Raw genomic sequence first — 22,120 nt, 5'->3', positions numbered from 1 at the left:
TCTTCAGTCAATGCCATTTGATTCAAAGATCAAATAAGTACCCTTCTCTCTCAAAGCCCAAACACCTGCATTTTCTGAACTAAATGGGTAGATATGTGGAGTCAGTTACAGACACCTGTCTACTCAGAGGAAATAATCTGTGCTCTGACAAGCATATATATACTGTTAGCAGGATGCACAAACACTACTCTAAATTACCCAGTTCTTCCCTACTCTGCTTTCAAACTGGTGCTAGGTAGGGGTCTGTATGTGTAATCTGTGATGCTTAACCTAATCACTAGAAAGCTTTTAAGGAGGATTCAGAAGAGATAGTCACTCTTCCTTCAACCAGCCAGCCTCTCCTGAGAGTTCATTGAGGACCTTCACTGGAGCTGCCAGCTTGTAGCCTGCCCTATAGGCCTTGGAGTTTATATCCCACATTTATGTGAGACACTTTTGTAAATTTTATATTTAATATTTATATTTATATTTAATATTTACATTTATATATATATCCTGATGATTCTGTTTCTATGGAGAACTCTAGGTAGTACAGGATCTTTCATCCTATTTAAAAGAGTTATGAAAACTTCGATCCAATGTATTCTTTAAAATAGTTGAGAATCAAGAAAGACTGTGGATTTTACCATAGAAAATTGGACTGAGGAAGAAAACAATGCCTTGTCACAGCAACTGGTCCAATGCCTAATAGTCTTAGAATTCTGACCCTTTCCAGTTCTAATCCATCTCCAATGACAGGCCTACAGAGCATCACAGAGCTAGTAGTAGCGGGAAGCTTAAGATAGAAATTGCATAGAAAGTGGCGAAGGGAGGGATGTAGTATAGATAGAAAAAAGGGAAAAACACAGTGTCTCAAGTTGAACTTGAAATGTAGAGTTACCCTGAGTAGGCCACCCAAACTCTGTCAGAGGCTCAGGTGTCCATCTTGCAGACCCTCCCTTACCCAAACCCTGCCCCTGGTGGTGATAACCGATGCTTGACCGATAACAGCTTCATATCATTGGATGAAGCCAGAGGCTGGGGGTCAGACATGAAGAATGAAAGGCCACACAGAGAAACATCCTCAGCAGATCTCAGCAGACCTGCTTTTGACTTGCCCGTGGTCACCAGAAAGCTGCCAGACTTCATACCATGTGCCTTTTACTGCTGAGGAAAAGGCTGCTGTCACTAGCCTGTGGAGTAAGATGAACGAGGAGGAGGCTGGAGGCGAAATCCTAAGCAGGTAGGCACTGGAGATCAGGACAGGGAACAGAAAGCCAAAAAATGAGCCTGAATGGAGGATTAGGCTAGGTTTTCTTCATTCTTTGGCTTTCAGTCTTTTCTGGGAACATTCTGTAGGCCCTGGACCCAGAGGTTTTTTTGACAACTTCAAGAAACTGTTCTCTGAATCTGCCATTATGGGCAGGTCAAAGCTCATGGCAAGAAGGTGTTGTATTTCTCTGGAAATGCTACTGAGCACGTGGATGAGCTCAAGGACGCCTTTGCCCATCTGAGTGAGCTGCACTGTGTTATGCTGCATGTGGTTCCTGAGAACTTCCAGGTGAGTTGTGAGGGTCCTTATGCATTCTTTTTTCACCTTCGTTATTTGTGCTATGGATATTTTAGGAAACAGAGACAGTTACCTCCTACTTTTATACTGAAAAAGTTATCTCTGTGATAGATGCATCATGGAAGGGCTTGGTTTGGGGAATTAAATTGTTTAAAAGATAAAAGAGGGAACGGCCATGGTGGCTCAGCAAGCAGAGTCCTTGTTTACCATGCCAGAGATCTGGGTTCAATTCCCAGTGCCTGCCCATGCAAAAAAGGAGATAATAGATAAAACCAAGTAGATTAACTACTGTGACCAGTGGAGGCCACTGATTATCTGACATTTCTAAAAATATATAACTTTTAAAGAGCACTGTCCCAAATTGGACTAAGTGTTTTTGGCCTGAAAAAGAAAACTTGGGGCAGAGAGAATTCCATCATTCCTTTGGCAACTGATATTATTTGTGAAAAATGGATGAACACTTTTTGCCCATTTCTCAAGGTTAGAGCAAGTCCAAGCAAGGCAAAATAAGAATGGGGGTGGTGTTTTCAAGAGAGTCGTGTTCCTTTTTCCTCTCTTAACAATGAAAAATTACCTTTGTACACATGGCCCATGGTTCTTTGTCACCTAAGTGTCCATCCAACCAAATTGTATGTTAGGTCGGGAGAATAAGGGAGGGCTCTATGGCTGGATTCATGAAGTCACTCCGGAACTGGAGGTGAACCATTATAATCAAGGGTTTTGGGCGCAGCAAACATCTATTCACGGACATCTGACCACCCGCTGCTCAACCCGCTGGCATAATAATCCTTTGTTTTATGTGCCGCCCCTTTCATGTCATCACCTAACTCCTGCCCTTAAGAACTGCACTCGCCAAAGCCTGTGCGCGGACTCACCTCACTCCTTCTTGGGTTCCCTGTGCTCTGCCCCAGAGTGCAGCCAATAAAGGATGTTCATTTACAATCCTTTCGTCTACTTTCCTTTCTCTCAAATACTTCATATCTTAAAACCTTTCAGTATGGATATATTGACTGGCGATGTATGCTACACCTTTGAGGCTCTTTGTAATGTAATCACCCTACTTTTAAACAGGAAAAGAATTTTTTTTTTTTTTTTACATGCACAAGCACTGGGAATTGAACCCAGGTCTCTGGCATGGCAGGCAGGCAGGAGAGAACTCTGCCTGCTGAGCCACCGTGACCCAACCTTTTTTTTTGCAAAGAATCGTTTAAAGAAGGAGGCAATTAATATCAACATTCTATGGTAGTCGATTTGATTTGTGGGGCAAGTAACAGATATAGAACACAATGAGAGCTCCAGGGTTGAGAGTCATATTGTTGTTGATGCCAAGCATAATGTATATTTTGTGGAAACATGACCTTGGAAGCAGGTCAAATGCTGCTCATTAAGTAAACATGTGTTATATCAATCTACTCCCTGGCCAGCCCCAGGTCATCTGTTTATTATGTTCCATTATTTTTTATCTCTACTCCCTCCCCAGCAATTAGGCGATGTGATATTGTCTTGGCAACCCCACAGATGCAGGCTTCCTGGCAGAAGCTGACAGCTGCTGTGGCTAATGCTCTGGGCCACAAGTATCACTGAGTGACCAGTCCAGCTATATTGGTATCTACTGGGGAACTGTGTCCTCAGAGTCCATCTTCCCATTGTGGGGAAGTCAGTGTCTGCTTCTAGGCACTGCTTCTGCATGATAGCAATAAAATAAAAATAGCTGCTCTATAGGAAATATCACTGTCTTCGCTTCTCTGTCTTTACCTTTCTTGTCAATTTGAAGAAATGAAACATGCAATGGGAAAGCGAGAGTTGGGATTAGGGTGTTTGGGGGGAATAAAGAAGAAATCTGTGATTTTCTGAAAGATAAGGCAAAACTTTTGGTGGCTTCATTGGGATCTCAGATTCCTAGCAAGGAAAAGTAGACTCTAGAGGGTATCCATGTCTTTACAGAAAGGCAGAGAATGGAAGTACTCTTGAGAGGTGTAACAGAATTGTTAGTGACAAGGTAGGCATATATTAGGAATCAAAGCAGGGTCCTGTGTAGGCTGTTAGCTGTCTGAAGTCAGGGTAGAACATAATTTGGGAATTATCACTCATTACTACTTAATATAACAAACATATTTTTTATCAGCTCTAATGGTGTGAAAATAGGATTTCCCAGCAATCACATCAAGCATCATGTCCTGAACTTTTCTCTAATATTTTCAATGGTGTTAATATGGAGTCATCCTTAAGACACATGAACTGACTGCATTGGTTTGAAACTGAGTTTTACCTGCCAGCACTGTCACCTGGGACATATTTCTGATTCATTTGAGTCCATATTTTCTCATCGTGTTTATCTTCTTCAATCATTTTTGCTTGAATTAAATGAATACTTGCAAGTTTTTATGATACTACCTGGAACATAAGCTCCCTCTATCAATTCATAGAGATGTACAATTTTAATTGTTTTAATGGTGGCATTTTAATTCTTTTTTTGTCTATATACATACATGTGTACTTATCAATATACATGACTTTTATGGTTTTTAGTTTATGTTTTTAATAGGAATAGACAATACTGAAACTAATCTTTGGTGGAGATAAAAGACCATTTATGTGGAAAAATGGTAAAATCAAAGGCTGAGAGTCAGAAATCAGCAGACCAGTTATCTCAGCTAGGAGCCAGAGGAGAGGCTGGTCCTTTAAAATGGCAGGGGTGTTAACATACTAGAGAAGCTAGAATAGAGAATAGCTGACACAGGAAAAGAACTAATATCACAAGCAATAGGCCATAATGAATAGGGAGTTTTACATAAATTGATTCATTTGTGGAGATGGAACTACTTAGAGAATAAGGGGCCTAAACTTGTGTATGGCCAGAGGAGCTTGTGATTATATACAAATGATATGGATAATGATTGAATATGCCAGGAGCAATGAAACTAAGGAAAAAAAACCCAAGTTACGGGACAGTTACAGCAAAGATTCAGCAGGTCTTGAAGCTTCATTGTGAATACAGAGAGTGGGGGAGTCATAGATGATAACCAGGTTCCTAGTTTCTGAATGGGAAATCTGTTGACTAAACACAAAACACCTATATGTACCTCTGTTTGGAGCTAGCAATTAGCAATCATGTCAAACTCCTGTATCCAAACTCCTGATGAAGTCTCCAGCACTCTCAAACTAATCCAATAAATAGGCAATAGGTTTTAAAAGACTCATCTCCTTTCTCTTCCTTCTGCACTAATCTTTACTCCAAAACACCTTCCTCAGAATATTTTCCGTATGTATCCTTCCCAAAGAACTCTCCTCACTCTGTCTTCTGTGGGAGCATATGGCAAATCAGTCGCTACTATTCAGCATCTGGAATTTCTTTAGCATCATCTTAACCCTCCTGTCACCTGTAACCCCCTAATTGGATGATAGGAGTCATTCATGCACAGTTACCACTTTGGGGCATATCATCGTCACACCCAATCATATAGGAATATAAATGTTTTCTGATGTAGATAGGCAGGTAGGTAGCTAGATACATAGATAAAAAAATTTTATATGATCACATGCACAAATACCCAGTGAACAATTAAGAACACATACAGGCATATGAGCTCATGTGTACTTAAGTGCACTAGCCTAATTAAAATTACCCCAGTCAAGGTATATGATTTGGATTTCTGCAAATGATTTTCTTTCTGCCCTTGTATACACTACCCACTCAGTCTAGGGGACTTCCTTCCCTCTCTTTGCCCTCTCTACTTTGTACTCATGCTGTCAGTTTCCACTTATGTGCCCTCTCACGAAGCCATTCTCTCTGCATTATAATTGGAGTAAAAGACATTTTATAAACTCTGCTACGACTACAAGCTTTTTCCTATTATAGTACTTAGCACTCTCAGATTAGTACACTTAGCCTGCTCATTTGTATTTCCACCAGCAAATATTAACCACTTTTCAAATGGAGACTTTGTCTTGGAAATTATTCTTTCCCTAGCACCAAACACAGAACTCTACACAAAGTTTGAACTCATTACATATTTGATATGTAGAAGAATGAATGAATTGCTCCAAAAGTAGACTTCTCTTTCCTACATGATGCTTCTTTCAGTGCTCCAAGAGAAGTTTGGATGAGCCTTAAAATAGGGATACTCTGGTTCCAAAATGACTCAGATATACTTTGACATTTAAAGATCATGTTTCCTTCCTCTGACTCTATGCAGTTTCCTCAACTGCCTCTGCTAACCTTTCTGGTCAGTTATTAAATACATTGAATGAATATTTTGTGTCAGATACTTTTCACAAAAGGAATTCAATGACTATTTGATATGGCCTAGAAATCAGTTTATTAAATATGTCTATTAGGGTCCATCCAGGAAAAGGACACCACTGTCAGTTATTTTAATGTATATGTTGAAAGACCAACATATAAAGGTATATGCTTGAGAGATCAAACAGCAGATGGTGTAGCAACCCAGATGTCAACAACATTAGGAAGTTTCTCCACACTTAGGCCTAGAGGAACAAAGGGAGGAGATGTTCATAACAGAGTCCAAAACTGGAGGTCTTCTGGAATGAGCAAGAGGGTGGAGATTCCTCTGTAAACTGCTGGAACTGTGTAATGGGGGCATTGTAATGCCAACCATTACAGAGACTTCATTGATACAGGAGGATCCACAAGGAGAGTTAGAAAGGGACAGAAACAACCTTGCTTATGTCCTCCTTCAGCCCCTGTTTCACACTGTAGAATCCACAGAGAAGCCAAAGGGCAAGGGGACCTGGGAAATATAAACTACTCAAGTCAGGAGAAAACTGGGAGAAGTATGAGGAATAAATCAGACAGGAGACTGGTAACTGACAGACAGCAGGAAGCTAAATACATGTATAGTGAATGAGTAGGTATAGTGTGGAATGGTAGCCACAATGATTACTGTATTGGTAAGGTATTATGAAATATATAATTCTAAGAGTGGTGGGCTGAGAGAATCTTGGGAACACTGTCATTTAGGAAATAGAAATAATGTTAAAAATTATACTCACCAGTTACTAATACCTATACTATATAAGCTATGCTATGTACTATGGCTATTATCTTAAAATTCAATATCTGAATATAATCACCATTTTTTAAGTCAATAAAGCAGTCTTGGTATAGTTAATTATCCATTCATGCAACAAGTAAGCAATAGAACCAAGATTAATTAATAAGTTTACTCTGATCTTAATGAAGCTAAAACAATTTAAAAATTTGCTCAAGATAGCCAGATGTTAAATTTGATCAAAGAATTTAAACCCGGACTGATCTATTCTAGAGCCTATGCTATTTATCATCCATGGCCCATCATCTTTGGACATACTTCAGTAATCTGGCTTCTCCACTAGCCATCTTTGACATTACTAACTAATATCAAACTGAATTCTAAAATCAATGGGCACTTTTTTGATCTTACAATATGTGGTAGCTTGGAGCTGTTATGTACCCCAGCAAAGGCTATGTTCTGTGGGTGCAGACCTATTGTAGGTTGGACTCTTGATTAGTTTATTTCAGTTGAGGCCTCAGAGAAGCTAAGAGGACCCACAGAAGGTCAGAGAAAAAGCCATTGGAACCAGAAGTTGAGAGCAACAAAACCTGGGATATAAGAATCAGAAGATGCCAAACATGAGCCTTCCTATGTGACAGAGGTTCCTGGAACACAGTTTTCATCCCTGTCTTCAGAGTCCAGGCATGATCCTCTTAATGCCTTGAGTTGGAGATCTTCACAGCCTAAAAATGGTGAATAGTAAGTTAACAAATCTCCATTGTAAAAGCCAACCCATTTCTTGTATGTTGCTTTCCGGTAGACTCAGCAAAGCAAAACACATTATTTTACTCATCTTTTTTATTTCACATTAAATGGTGATGTTCACTAAAGTTCTTTCCTTGATCTACTTTACTTTGATTTCATAGCACTCTTTCTGGGTGATCACAGTTACATGCATACCCTTAAAGATCATCTACACAATCATGATTCCCAAGTTAGAATCATAAATCACCACCTCTGACACCTGACCTGAGTGCTAGCCTCACAGTCTACTGGACACTTTAATATAGGTACTCTATAGACACCCCCAAATCAGCATGACCAGTTCACTTTCCCTCTCCAAACTTCTTATTTTCCAGTGTTCCTTATTTAAATTGATTGTAAAACTGTATGTCCATTCAACAAAACCAGAAATTTAAATTCTTACTGATTTCTCCTTTTCATTCACCTCTAATTTTGCTCAAATTTGTCCCTCTCTGTTCATTATCACCTCCACTGTCCAATTTCATGCACTTATCATTGTTCCCTGGACAAGAGTGTGGGTCTTTCTACTTCCAAAATTCATCCCATCACATAAGTGCTCTCTGTCTAACACCTATGACAATAATGTGACCATGTTTCCCTGTTATGTAGGATAGCATCAAGGTTAAGAGCCAGGGCTTTGGGATTAACAAGATCAAATTACAGCCCTATGACATTGAAAAGTTTCCTTAGCATTTTTTTAAATCAATTTCAAGGTCTTCATTTTTAAAAACAGTGTAATGATCCCCACCTCACAAATGTGTTGCATAATTTCAAGAATATCTCTGTAAAGTGTTTTCTCAGTGGTTGATCAATAATAAGAGCACTACAAATGAATATTTCTATTATTAAGAGTAGCATCCCATATAAGAGTCTGCTTCTTTCTTCAGCCTTATCTCTCATTCTACAGTGGTACTGGTCCCTACAACACATTATGATTTGTTCCTCTATGCCTTTATTCATTCTGTATTCTTGACCTGTTTTCTTTCTGAGCCTCAGATCAATATATTCAACAATTTGCTTAAGTCCACTCTTGGATTGTTTAAGAATACATCAATATGTCCAAGGTTGAACTCCTCAGCTTTCACTAACATTGTTCTTATGAAATTTAGGCCTTTTGTGAATCTTCCATTTCAGTAATTAACACCACTCTCCATTGCCTATGCCAAGAAACAGAGACAGCATTCGTACCTCCCCTTCTCTACTGCAATACTACCCTACCTGTTTGTCTCTTATTTACTCTAGTTCCCTAAAATCCATTCATTCACTGAAGCCATAATTATGTTTTAAAAATCAAATTAAAACATTCCACATCCCCTCCCTTTATTTTTTTTCAATTTTTTTTTTTTTTTTTGGCTTTCAGATTAAAGGAAAAAAGTCTGTAATATAGCTTAAAAATCCCTCATGGTTAAGTCCCTCTCTTCTTATCATATTAGACTTCCCACTAAAACCTGAATCACAAGCACATTTTACATCTTTCTGTATATAAATTGTATCATATAGTTTGTCCTTTTTGTCTCTGGTTACTTTCATCCTTTGATCAACCTTGTGTTTGTAAGATTCATCTATATTGCTTCTTAGGAAGCAGTAACTGATTATTTTCATGGTTGCATAATATTCTATTGTTTATCTGTATCAATTTATTCACTCCACTTTTTTTTAACTTTTTTTATTAATTAAAAAAATTAACAAACAAAACATTTAAATATCATTCCATTCTACATACACAATCAGTAATTCTTAATATCATCACATAGTTGCATATTCATCATTTCTTAGTACATTTGCATCAATTTAGAAAAAGAAAAAGACAACAGAAAAAGAAATAAAATGATAATAGAGAAAAAAAACTATACGTACCATACCCCTTACCCCTCGCTTTCATTTACCACTATTTCAAACTGAATTTATTTTAACATTTGTTCCCTCTATTATTTATTTTTATTCCATATGTTCTACTTTTCTGTTGATATAGTAGCTAAAAGGAGCATCGGACATAAGGTTTTCACATTCACAGAGTCTCATTGTGAAAGCTATATCATTGTTCAATCATCATCAAGAAACATGGCTACTGGAACACAGCACTACATTTTCAAGCAATTCCCTCCAGCCTCTCCACTACATCTTGAACAACAAGGTGATATCTACTTAATGCGTAAGAATAACCTCCAGGATAACCTCTCGACTCTGTTTGGAATCTCTCAGCCATTGATAGTTTGATTCATTTGACTCTTCCCCCTTTTGGTGGGGAAGGTTCTCTCAATCCCTTGATGTTAATTCTCAGCTCATTCTAGGGTTTTTCTCAGTCCTTTGATGCTGAGTCTCAGCTCATTCCAGGATCTCTGTCCCTCGTTGCCAGGAAGGTCCACACCCCTGGGAGTCATGTCCCACGCAGAGAGGGGGAGGGTGGTGAGACTGCTCATCGTGTTGGTGGAGAGAGGGGCCACATCTGAGCAACACAAGAGGCTCTCTTGGGGGTGACTTTTAAGCCTAAATTTTAAGTAGACTTGACCTATCCTTTGTGGGGTTAAGTTTCATGTGAACAAACCCCAAGACTGGGGCCTCAGCCTATAGCTTTGGTTGTCCACACTGCTTGTGAGAATATCAAGAACTCAACTTGGGGAAGTTGAATTTCTCCCCACTCTCACCATTCCCTGAAGGGGGCTTGCAAATACCTTTCCAGTCACTGATCAAATCATTCTAGGATTCATCGGGGGATCACTCTGGACAAACCAACAAAATCTCATGTGCTACCTGAGATTCCAAGTACTGACGACATTCAATCAAACTGTCTACATGAGTTATATTAGGAAATGCTCTAGTCAAAATCTAAATTTTGTAACAAATAAACATTTTTTGCTTTAGTCTCACACATAAGGTGACATTTTAAAGTATTTATTATCATCTATTTTCAGCATCCTGCAGTAATGACATTCCTTTGTTCTTCCTCATGCCAAAACATTTTTAAAATTTGTACATTGTACATTTCACTATTATTATACACTCTAGGCATTCCTAGATTATACCATCTCGATCTTTAACATCTATCTTTCTTTTTGATTTCATTTATGTCCCCATCCCTCCTCCCTCTATCATTCTCACATGCAGCTTCATTCAGTGTTTTAACATAATTACCTTACATTTAGGTAGTATTGTGCTGTCCATTTCTGAGTTTTTGTATCCAGTCCTGTTGCACAGTCTGTATCCCTTCAGCTCCAATTACCCAGTGTCTTACCCTATTTCTATCTCCTGATGGTCTCTGTTACCAATGACATATTCCAAGTTTCCATTCCACTTTGAATGATATTTAAGTTGCCACTTGTTTGGGGTTTTATGAATACTAGTGCTGTAATCATACCTGTACATGTTTTTTGACATTCACAAGCATGTATTCCTACATATGTAGAAGTAAAATTGTTAGGTCATAAGTTATGCATGTACATATGTGGCTTTAGTAGATACTACCAAATGCTTTCCAAAGTGGTTTTAATATTTTACACTCTCACCAACAGAAGATGAGTTCTTGTTTCACATCTTTGTCTAAATTTGGAATTGTCAATTTCTTCTCTCTTCTACTCTCTCCTCCCTTCCCTTCCCTACTCCTCCTGTTTTAGTTTTCTGACTGCTAAATCAAATACCATATAATGGGTTGTCTAAAACTTTAGGAATTATGGCTCCCTGATTTGAGACTAGGAGAACTCCAAAATTAAGGAGTCATCAAGGTGATGCTTTCCCCAGAATGCTGTGGTAACCTGGGCCTGGCTGCCTGGAATCCTTGGTCTTTGTTTTTTCTGCCATATGATAATGCATATAGCAGACTCTCCTGGCTTCTCCTTAGGTTTTGCTTATGTTCAGCTTCCGATTGCTTCTTGCTCTCTCTAAAAGTCTGAATTTCATTCTGCTTATAGAGGACTCCAGCAATAAGCTTCAGGCCCACCTTATATCATTTGGGCCATATGTTATCTGAAGTAACCTCATCAAAAGAGCTCTACTTACAATGGGTTTACATTCACTAGATTGGATTAAGATTAGGAACATGTTTTTCCTGGGATTGTATAGCTAGGAGTCAACACACCTTCTCTCTTTCTTTCCTTCTTTCCATCTTTTCTTCCTTCCTTCCCTCCTTCTTCCCTTCTTTTTTTCTAGTTATATGGGTGGATGTGCATTTGTATGCCATTGTGGTGATTTGAAGCTGTTATGTATCCCAGATAAAGCCATGTTCTTTTAATCCATCCTTGTGGGTGTAGACCTCTTGTAGGTGGGACCTTTTGGTTAGGTTATTTCAACTGAGTTGTGACCCACTCCATTCGATGTGGGTCTTAATCCCTTCACTAGAGTATTTTACTAGAGGACAAAACACATGCAGAAGAAAAAAGATGAAATTAAGAGACGCTCATACAGGAAAGTGTCAGAGAAGCTGAAAAATGACCCATAGAATCTCAGAGAGTGCACTGGTTTGAAAGGATGTATGTCTCCTAGAAAAGCCATGTTTTAATCAAAATACCATTTCATAATGGCAGAATAATCCCTATTCAATACTGTATGTTTGAAACTATAATTAGATCATCTACCTGGAGATGTGATTTAATCAAGTGTGGTTGTTAAGCTGGATTAGGTGATGACATGTCTCTGCCCATTTGGGTGGGTCTTGATAAGTTTCTGAAGTCCTATAAAAGAGAAAACATTTTGGAGAATGAGAGATTCATAGAGAGCAGAGCAGAATGAAATAGCCATGAGAAGCAGAGTCCACCAGCCAGCAACCTTTGGAGATGAAGAAAGAACATGCCTCCCAGGGTTGCTTCATGAAACAGGAAGCCAAGAGAAGAAGCTAGCAGATGATGCCATGCTCGCCATGTGCCCTTACAGATGAGAGAGGAACCCTGACCGTGTTCACCATATGGTTTTTGAAGTGAGAGAGACTCTGACTGTGTTTGCCATGTGCCCTTCCACTTGAGAAAGAAACCAGGAACTTCATAGGCCTTCTTGAACTAAGGTATCTTTCCCTGGATGGATGCCTTTGCTTGGACATTTCTGTAGACTTTCTTTAATTGGGACATTTTCTTGGCCTTAGAAATGTAAACTAGCAACTTATTAAATTTCTTTTTTAAAAAGCCATTCTGTTTCTGGTATATTGCATTCTGGAAGTAGCTATCTAGAACAGAGAGTAAGCCACTGGAACCAGAAGTTGAAAGCAATGAAACCTGGGAGACAACTATATGTCTTCCCATGTGGCAGAAGTGTCTCAGATGCCAGCAGTCTGTCTTCAGAGTTCGGAATTGTTCTGTTGATGCCTTGAGTTGGACATTTTTATGGTCTAAGAAAAATTAACTGTAAGTTCATAAATCCCCATTGTTAAAAGCCAGTCCATTTCTGGTATATTGCATTCTGGAAACCTTAGCAAATCAAAATAGCCATTGTAATATTACTTTAAAATGACTAATAATGTCAGATCTTATTTTCAGCTGTCAAATAGATATTATATCCTTTTTGTTCACTTTTAATTGAGTTGCATGACTTTTAATATGTATTTATAGTAATTCCTACTATTTTGATATGTACCAGGTATTTGTATTATGAACATATCTTTCACTCTCCTAATAATGTATTTTTATATAGACAAGTTCTAAATTTTCATGAAGCTCTATTTAACAATCTTTACATTGATGGTTAGTGCATCTTGATTCTTTATTTACACCAATGTGAAGAGAATATTATCCTATCTTTTCTTCTTGGATATTTATAATTTTATCTTTCACATTTCATCCTAAGCTCTATATAGAGGATGGAATTGGACTTAAGATATATTTTTCTTTTTCCAAATGGATAGCTGATTGATACATGTTTTGAAAATACCATTACTCTTCTTTGCATTGCAAAGGATTTATGTCATAAATCAGGTACATTAATATTTGAGGATCTATTTGGGACTATCTTTCTTGCTGCATTAATTTACATGCTTATTATTGTACAAATATCATACTATCTTATTTAGTTTAGATTTGCATTGCTTTTTGAGAGCTGATAGCATAGTTATTTCAATATTCTTGTTCAAGTTTGAGTTGGCTTTTTCAGATATTCATATAAATTATAAATTCATCTTGTCAGTGTCATTGCATCTATGATTCAAATTGGGAACAATAGGCATTCTAAAACATGGAGGGTTTCAATCCATGAATTACATTAATTCAGTGTTCTTTAACTTCTGTTAGCAATATCTTATAGTTTTGAGTATATAGCTCCTACATAACATTGATCAGATATTTCCTAGGAATTTTATTCTTTTCAAACTATTAAAAATTTTATAAGTGAAATTGATATTGCATATATCATATTTAAATACAGTGACCTTAATGACTTCTATGAATAGAAAAACCTATTGATTATATCAATAGATTCCTTTGCAATCACCTATTTTATTTGCCACATTGCATGACTATGACCCTGTCATCAAGTGTCCACAGCATGCATTCTTCTTTATTTCCAAGTCATTAAAGGGACAAGTTCAGTACTTAAAACAAAAGAAATAGGGAATGTGAATGGTTCTTTGTTTAACATAATTAAAGTTATTAAAAACATGGCTTAATGTTTTCATGTTTAAAATAATGAAAAAACCAACACCAATCTGTAGTGGATTACAGACAAAAATGGAAGAAACATCATTGGAAAATGGCTATTTTTATATATGAAGGTTCCTTTAGTTTCCTAAGCTCCTCAATGGGGTGGTTTAAACAGCTGGGAATTAGCTTATGGTTTTGAAGCTAAAAGAAAGTCCAAATCAAGGCATCATCAAGAAAATGATTTCTTTCCAAAGACTGGTGTTTGGAGGTGGCTGCTGGTGATCCTTGTTTCCCCTATCATGTAGCAAGGAACATGGCAATCTCTTCTGTCCGTTCCCTTTTTTTGAAGATTTCTTTCGTTTTGGCTTCTGGCTGCTCCCTGTGTGGCTTTCTCTTTCTTTCGTCTGAATTTTACTCCACTTATAAAGGACACAAATAACAGGATTAAGTCCCATTCTGATTGAGGTAGGCCACAGCTTAAATGAAGTAAAGTCATCAAAAGGTCCTACTTACAATGGGTTGATAATCACTGGAATTGATTACATTTAAGAACTCATTTTTCTGGGGTAGATACATCTTCCAACCACACAGAAGGGAAAGGGGAATATTGGCAGGTGCAGAAGGACAAGAAGCAAAATAGAAGATCTGTGAAACAAGGGAGGAATTCTAAGAGCCTTATGTTGCTGGTTCCCCTTAGAGTTTGAAATGTTAACGGGAGGACCAAAGAAACATAATATCAAACACATTCTCTTTTCCTCTATGCAATGTCTAACTGGGACAGTCGTGTACTCACTCCACAGAATTTCCATTTGGATGAATGGGATTTGTAATATGAAAAACACTTCCAAAATGATCTGGTGGAGCTGAGATGAGAATAAAAGAAAGATTGAAACATAGACTTCATGAGAATCATATTAAATGACTTTGTTCTGTGAAAAGAGTGAAATGCCCTTTGAATTTTCATTCCTGGATATAACTCTTCTTTCTTCTTGAGGACACAGATGTGGAAATTACTGTAGGTGCATTTTCCCAGAAACTTTGTCAGACTTAAACTGACCAAATAAGACATTCCTCTGTATTCTTTCTTTAGCCATATCATAGCTTTAAACACCTACATTATAGTTTCATGATATTTGTCATTATCCCTCATTTAGAATTTTCCCATTATAATCCATGTTCCAAAAACCTAATTCAGTGGCTGATAGAGAGGCAATATAAAATTAAGTTTTGTTTCTTCTTTTTTAAAGACATTTAATTCAAAGAATGAAGAGGGAAAAAAAGTAGTATTGTGACTGGAATAATTTACTCAACCACAGAAAGAAAGAGATGGCAGGTAAAACCATGGCAAGATATTTATCCAATCCAACCATTTAAAAACATCATACAGTCCTTAGAGACAAAAAGTCGATCCGCGTATAGTCAACCGGATACATTTATTTCTTCTTTATAGATATCAAATTTCTTATCTATAGAGTGAAAGAATCGGAGGAGTTAAACCCCAACATACATTTCAGTATATCAGACCAACACTTTTGTGCATAAATGAAACTGGGAGCATATTGATAGAAGCAAATGCTGAAGAAGATGATATCTGGAGATAAATAAAGAGAGTGCACAGTATCTGAGCAAGACACAAAAGATCTAGAACAGTCAATTTCATAGCCAGATGGAAAAAACTGGGGGTTAAGTATGCACCTCACATACTCACAAACCAATGAACTTATACCATATACCAGGCCAACCTGCTCACAGGAGTAGGGAGGGCAGGGACCAACACTGGGCATAAAAGGAGGAGAAGGGCCAGCTGCTGCTTGCACTTATTTCTGACACAGCTGTGCTCATTAGTAACCACAAAATAGGCACCATGGTGTATCTGACTGGTGAAGAGAAGGCTGCCATCACTGCCCTGTGGGGTAAGGTGAATGTGTAAGGATGTGATGGTGAGGCCCTGGGCAGGTTGATATTGAGGTTATATGCTGGTTTGAAAGGATTTATTTACCCCAGAAAAGCCATGTTTTAATCCCCATTCCATTTTGTAAAGACAGCCATTTCTTCTAATCCCTATCCAGCACCATAGGTTGGAAACTTGATTAGGTTATCTCCATGGAGATGGGTCTCCAACCATTTCAGGTGGGTCTTGGTTACTTTACTGGAATCCTTCAAAAGAGAAAGAGTTTTGGAAAAAGCTTGAGAATGAGGAAAGCAGCAGAGACACAAGAACTACAGAGCTGATCAGCCAATGAACTTTGGAGGTGAAGAAGGAGAATGCCCCTGGGGGGAATTTCATGAAGCAAGAGTCCTAAAGAAGAAGCTGGCAGACGTCGCCATGTTGTGAAGGTAAGCTCTTGTTGTTGCCTTAATTTGGATGTTTTTATAGTCTTGCTTTAATTTGGACATTTTCTCAGCCTTAGAACTGTGAACTAGCAAACTTTTTAAATTTCCCTTTTTAAAAGCCATTCTGTTTCTGGTATATTGCATTCTGTCAGCTAGCAAACTAGAACAGGTTATAAGGCAGCTTAAGGAAGGAGAGCGGAAGCTCAGCATGCAGAGATAGAGCAGTCTCCTGGGTTTCTGATAGGCATTGACTCCTTCTGTTCCCTGTGCTGTTTTCATCCTTCAGGCTGCTGGTTGTGTATACCTGGATCTAGAGGTTTATGAAAGCTTTGGGGACTTGTCCACTTCTGCTGCTGTGTTCGCCAATGCTAAAGTGAAGGTCCACGGCAAGAAGGTGCTGACTGACTTTAGTGATGGCCTGAAGCACCTGGACCACCTCAAGGTCACATTTGCTCAGCTGAGTGAGCTGCACTGTGACAAGCTGCATGTGGATCCTGAGAACCTCAGGGTAGGTTTAGATGTTCCACTTTTTTCAGTTTGTAATCTTTCACTGTGGTTCTTTAACTGACCAGCTTTGCCTCCACATCCCTTTTTACTTTTTCTATATTTTATAATTTAATGCTTTTTAAATTGTACATCATGCTTTTCTTTCAATATTCTTTGTTTCCTGTCTCATGATCTTACTTTATATCAAGCTTATTTAATTTACAAGTTTCTGCCTCTCTCTCTCCCTTTTCTTCAAAGTTCTTTCCATTAACCAGTACTCAAATTATGCTTACTAACTCTTATATGCTACTTCTATCCTTGGGAAAATGCTTCTTTTCCTTCAGTGAAGATTGGTAAAACCTGAATCAAAGAAGAGAGGCATATATTGTTCTGGAAAGTGAGCATTATTCTGAAATTCCAATTGCCTAAAATCAAGAATAAATGAGGAAGAAAATCAAGATCTGAGCATGAAAGATCAGAAAGTCATATAGGAGGTGGGACAGGAAAAGTTGTTAGGAAACAGCCCATTATCATACTAATTAATCAATGAATTCATTAATTAATATTTATTTATGTATTTACTTTTTAAAATTTGTGGAAATAACCTGGGTATACATTTGGTAGGGTGTGGATAGAATACATGGGCATTACCCCAGTTTTTCAGAACTTAGGCTGAATTCCTCTTTAACCATGTACATATGTCTACCTACTTCTTCCCTTCAGCTCCTGGACAAGGTGCTTGTGATTGTGCTGGCCCACCACTTTGGCAAGGAATTCACCCTGCAGCTGCAGACTACCTATCAGAAGGTGGTGGCTGATGTGGCTAATGACCTGGCTCACAAATTCCAGTGAGGTTCTGGACTATTTGCTAGCACACATTGGAAGTCCCTTTTTCTCTATACACTGTCTTTTGATCTTGGGGAAATATGCCCATTATTAAGAGCATTACTTCTGCCTAATGAAGAATGTTCAACTCCACTTTATGATTCATTTCACTTATTTTCTTTCATTCTTATGCACTCTGGGGTTGTGGGAAGATCCCTTAGGTTCTACAGATAGGATGCTGTAGACCTTATGAAGATGTCAAGGGAAGTGCGAATATGAAGGGGATTATACTCAGACACTAATGTATGACACTTCTATCTCCAAAGTGTAGGGATTGGGAAACAGATTTGGAATAGAGAAAGAATAGTGGCATTTAAGAGCTCCATGGGATATATCAAACCTAAGGTAAAATTTCCAACAAAATAATGGGCCTAATTAGAGCATTCAATGCACTATTGTGTTTCCTTTATTCTTACTTCTATTGCCTACACATTGTAGCCCCCAATACTAGGCTGTACTCCACCATGTGTCCTGCACCTGGAACTATCTTTTTTCTAATTGGTCTCATAACATCTCCAAATAATCCATGGTTTATATTTTGGTTTCTTTTTTTTCTCAGTTCTGGCAGAGTTCAACGTTGGTGACCTCTCTTGGTCCCAGCTTCAATGAAATGCGCTGCCTCAGGAATTGTTTTTGAACCCTTTCCTTTTGTCCATTTTTCACTTTTATTCTTATCTATCACACACATACTTCATTCTATATAAATATGTTTGCCTATTCTGTGCCACCCTCCATGGGTACCCTGCCTTGTGCCAAGTTATTCCATAGGAAATAAGTGAATATTTATTAAATGAAATAATGAATGAATTAGTAATCAATCAATTAATCAATGATTTATTAGTCTGTGTTGGAACTTTTCAGAATAGAGGCAATCTGAGCAATAAAATATTTACAGAGTTCCTTTGTTATTAATGGCAGAACACACGAGACAGTATGTGGAAAAGGACACTAATGTGAGAATTAGTAATACCAGAATCCAGATGAATCAGTCATTGGACTTCTGTGCATAGGTAGGAAACTTCCTTTATTGAGCACTTTTTTTATTAGAAGAATTTCTAGAAATTTCTAACATGTATATATTTTTTAATCTACATTATGCTCCTATTAATTTGGCTCTTCATAGAAGAATGTGAACTTATTCTCTATTTTTATTTGCTAAGGCCTGCAAATCTTCTATACATAGGTTTGTTTGAAGGAGAAATCCTTTTTCTTCACATATACATACCTAACCTCAGATAACCCAGTTGTGGAATTGGGCCTTGAAAACAGTCTGGATGTAAAGTAATGATAAGGCTAATGTAGGCCTCAATATAATAAAATGAAAATTCCAAAGTTCTAACATTTAAAATATTTGAAATATCTTTTTTCCTAGAATTTACAATGTAAACTATTTTCTGAGCATCCACTGATGGTTAGATCTTCATTGCCTCTGTGGTTAAAGAAGAATCAAGATAATTAGAAAATATTTAAATTGTGTTCATTTCAGTCCTCTAATCATTTAGGGGCATACAATTCTGACCTATCTGCCAAGCATCCACATGGGAACTAAACCTTTCCTAACACATCTGAGCACAAATTAAAGTGAGATTTTTCATAAGTATTTGATATAAATTGGGACACATCAAAAAGTATGAGAAATTTTTCTTTTTTTTTAGCTAGCGATGAAAATATTTAGGAAAATGGAGCAATGGATATGGGATTTTGTGAATTTCTTTGAAACAACTAGGGAGAGTAATCCTTATCTTCTGGTTAACCTAAAAATATTTTTGTAGTTTGAGTTTCAGAGTGTTAAAGCTGGGAGGATGAGATATCTCTGTTCAATATTTGTAGCTGGCGATGACAAGAAAGAGAGGAAGATGACTCTAGACATGGGGTTGCTTAAATCAGGAGAAAATTTTAAGGCAGGAATAACATGTTAAGTAAAGGTAAGGAAGTGGGAATTCAGGAAGCCAGTAAAATGTAGGAGATAAGAGATGAAAGAAAGTGGATAAAATGACTAGCAGGGACCTCAGGGAATTCTGAGATCTTATGGCGAGTTTAGCAATGCTTGTGGCTGACTTTTGCTCTCCTGTTTAGATTGTTTAGCAGCAAGGAGAGGAGCACTACACTACGAAGGTAATTCTGAAGACAAGAGGAAATCCATCCACATACTCTTAAATTTAACAGCTGTGGGCAAATCAGGTCCATTTTCTAGAACTCACTTTCCTCATTTTTTTTAAGTAAGAGAATTGTGAGAGTCCTACCAGGCTGCGATTCTAAAAAAAAATGTACAAACAAACTTTTCAAGGAAGATATTTTCAGCAGCAATATCTGAAAGGAAAAGGGCCAGGACGTAACTCAAGGGAAGACTGAGAATCTGAAGTCAGGCTCATAAGACAGGGCCACGACTGCCAAGATCTAGGTATGACTGTCATCATTCAGGCCTCACCCTGCAGAGCCACACCCTGGCCTTGGCCAATCTGCTCACAGGAGCCTGGAGGGCAGAGACCAGGGCTGGGCATAAAAAGAGAAGGGCCAGCTGCTGCTTACACTTGCTTCTGACACAGCTGTGCTCACTAGCAACCACAAAACAGACACCATGGTGCATCTGACTGCTGAGGAGAAGGCTGCCGTCGGTGCCCTGTGGGGCAAGGTGAATGTGGAAGAATTTGGTGGTGAGGCCCTGGGCAGGTTGGTATTGAGGTTATAAGGCAGCTTTAAGGAGGGAAGATGGAAGCTGGGCATGTGGAGACAGAGCAGTCTCCTGGGTTTCTGATAGGCACTGACTCCTTCTGTCCCCTGTGCTGTTTTCATCCTTCAGGCTGCTGGTTGTGTACCCCTGGACCCAGAGGTTCTTTGATAACTTTGGGGACTTGTCCACTCCTGCTGCTGTGTTCGGTAATGCTAAAGTGAAGGCCCACGGCAAGAAGGTGCTGACTGCCTTCAGTGAAGGCATGAAGCACCTGGACAACCTCAAGGGCACCTTTGCTCAGCTGAGCGAGCTGCACTGTGACAAGCTGCATGTGGATCCTGAGAACTTCAGGGTGAGTCTGAGGAACCTCGATGTTCTCCTTCCTCCTTTCTCAGCTCAAGCTCATTTCATTGGAATAGAGCAGAGGAGTCCGGGTTCAGTTGGAAATAGAAAACATAAAACTTCTAGTTGCTTCACTATGGATCCTCTGGACCATTTGATTTCTTTACCTGCTTTGCCATAGTCCTTGTTTCCTCCTATTTTTTTATTCTTTTTCTTTTCCATCATTTCTTTTCTATTTTTTAATTTGGCCTTTTTATTTTGTGCCTTAAAATTATTTTTTTGTTGTTCCTTTTTTGCCTTTAAGTTGTTTTTAAACTTTCCTCTTTTTCATTTTTTTTTTCCTTTAATTTCTTTTCCTTTCAAGAGAAGGAATTGATGATGGCTACTTCGCATGGGTCTAAAAAATAACAGTGTTAACTTAAGTACTGGGTTGAGATGGATAGGAAGGACTGATTCTGCATATAAATTCAGGCTCATATGGAGGAGTAGCATCAGTAGTAGAGGGTGATATTCAGTTATCAGCCTGCTCATAATTAGTGGGTGCAGCACTAGGCACAGCTTGGGATGATGTGGGACTATTCTGAGTCAAAACTGTATCCCCCTGTTAATCATGTTCTTGCCTGTTTTCCATTCCCCTGTAGCTCCTGGGCAACGTGCTGGTGATTGTGCTGGCCCGCCACTTTGGCAAGGAATTCACCCCGGAGTTGCAGGCTGCCTATCAGAAGGTGACGGCTGGTGTGGCCAATGCCCTGGCTCACAAGTACCACTGAGCTCTCCTACCTGCTTTCCAGTTTCTGAAAAAGGCCCCTTTGTCCTCAGAGCCCAGCTAATGAATGTAGAGAAATCACAGTGAAGGGCCTTGGGAATCTGGCTTCTCCTTAATAAAGAACATTTATTCTCATTGCATTTGTGTATATACATTATTTCTGTGTTTCTCAGATGGTCACATGGGAGGGCAAGGTGGCACTGAGGAAATAAGGAAACAAGCTAGTGAAAATAAATGGTGAATTATGGGTTAGTTCACCTTGGGAAGCTGTACCTATGTCCCAGCACCCATGAAGGTAGGAAGGGTATAAAAAGTTATATGCATATGGGAAACAGTTCTTCTCTCTATTCCATACTTTCTCTCAGAAACTTTCAAATGTTAATTTGGGGTTAGCTTTCCGCTATGTTTTACTTTTAATTATTTATTTTATTTAACCTTCCTCAGAAATGTCTTTTCTCTCTCCAAATGCTTGGCCAGAACCCTGCATTCCTAACTTTTTTAAGTTCTGCTGTCTAAAGGAACGCCATTTTCTCTATAGTTTTCCTTCCATATTGTACTGGCCCCATTGCTTTTCCCGCCTTACCTGACCCACCTCAGCCCTAGTGCATTGTATGGGTATCTGCTTGAAGGAGGGAAAACAAATGGAGGTGGTTTGGTTCTCCTGCCCCTGAGCTCCAGTCCCATACCCCCACCACTAATGGCACCCAGGTAACCTGCAGTTCTGTTCTCCCTTAG

At 38.5% G+C, this 22,120-nt stretch overlaps 1 protein-coding gene and 1 pseudogene across 1 annotated transcript; both read left to right on the top strand.

Annotated features, from left to right (window-relative positions):
* Positions 1-1,037: 1,037 nt before the first annotated feature.
* LOC143645184 (hemoglobin subunit beta pseudogene) lies at positions 1,038-17,573 on the top strand (annotated as a pseudogene).
* A 2,541-nt stretch (positions 17,574-20,114) lies between these two features.
* Positions 20,115-21,525, top strand: LOC143644590 (hemoglobin subunit beta). Its single transcript, XM_077113785.1, has 3 exons — positions 20,115-20,276; positions 20,407-20,629; positions 21,261-21,525. The coding sequence occupies exons 1-3, from the start codon at positions 20,185-20,187 to the stop codon at positions 21,387-21,389; spliced, it is 444 nt and encodes a 147-aa protein (XP_076969900.1). The 5' UTR covers positions 20,115-20,184; the 3' UTR covers positions 21,390-21,525.
* Positions 21,526-22,120: the final 595 nt, after the last annotated feature.

Source organism: Tamandua tetradactyla, chromosome 8, assembly GCF_023851605.1.
Source record: "Tamandua tetradactyla isolate mTamTet1 chromosome 8, mTamTet1.pri, whole genome shotgun sequence".
Taxonomy (NCBI): Eukaryota; Metazoa; Chordata; class Mammalia; order Pilosa; family Myrmecophagidae; genus Tamandua; species Tamandua tetradactyla.
The sequence above is the reverse complement of the archived record's forward strand: the minus strand, read 5'-3'. Positions and strand labels throughout refer to the sequence as shown.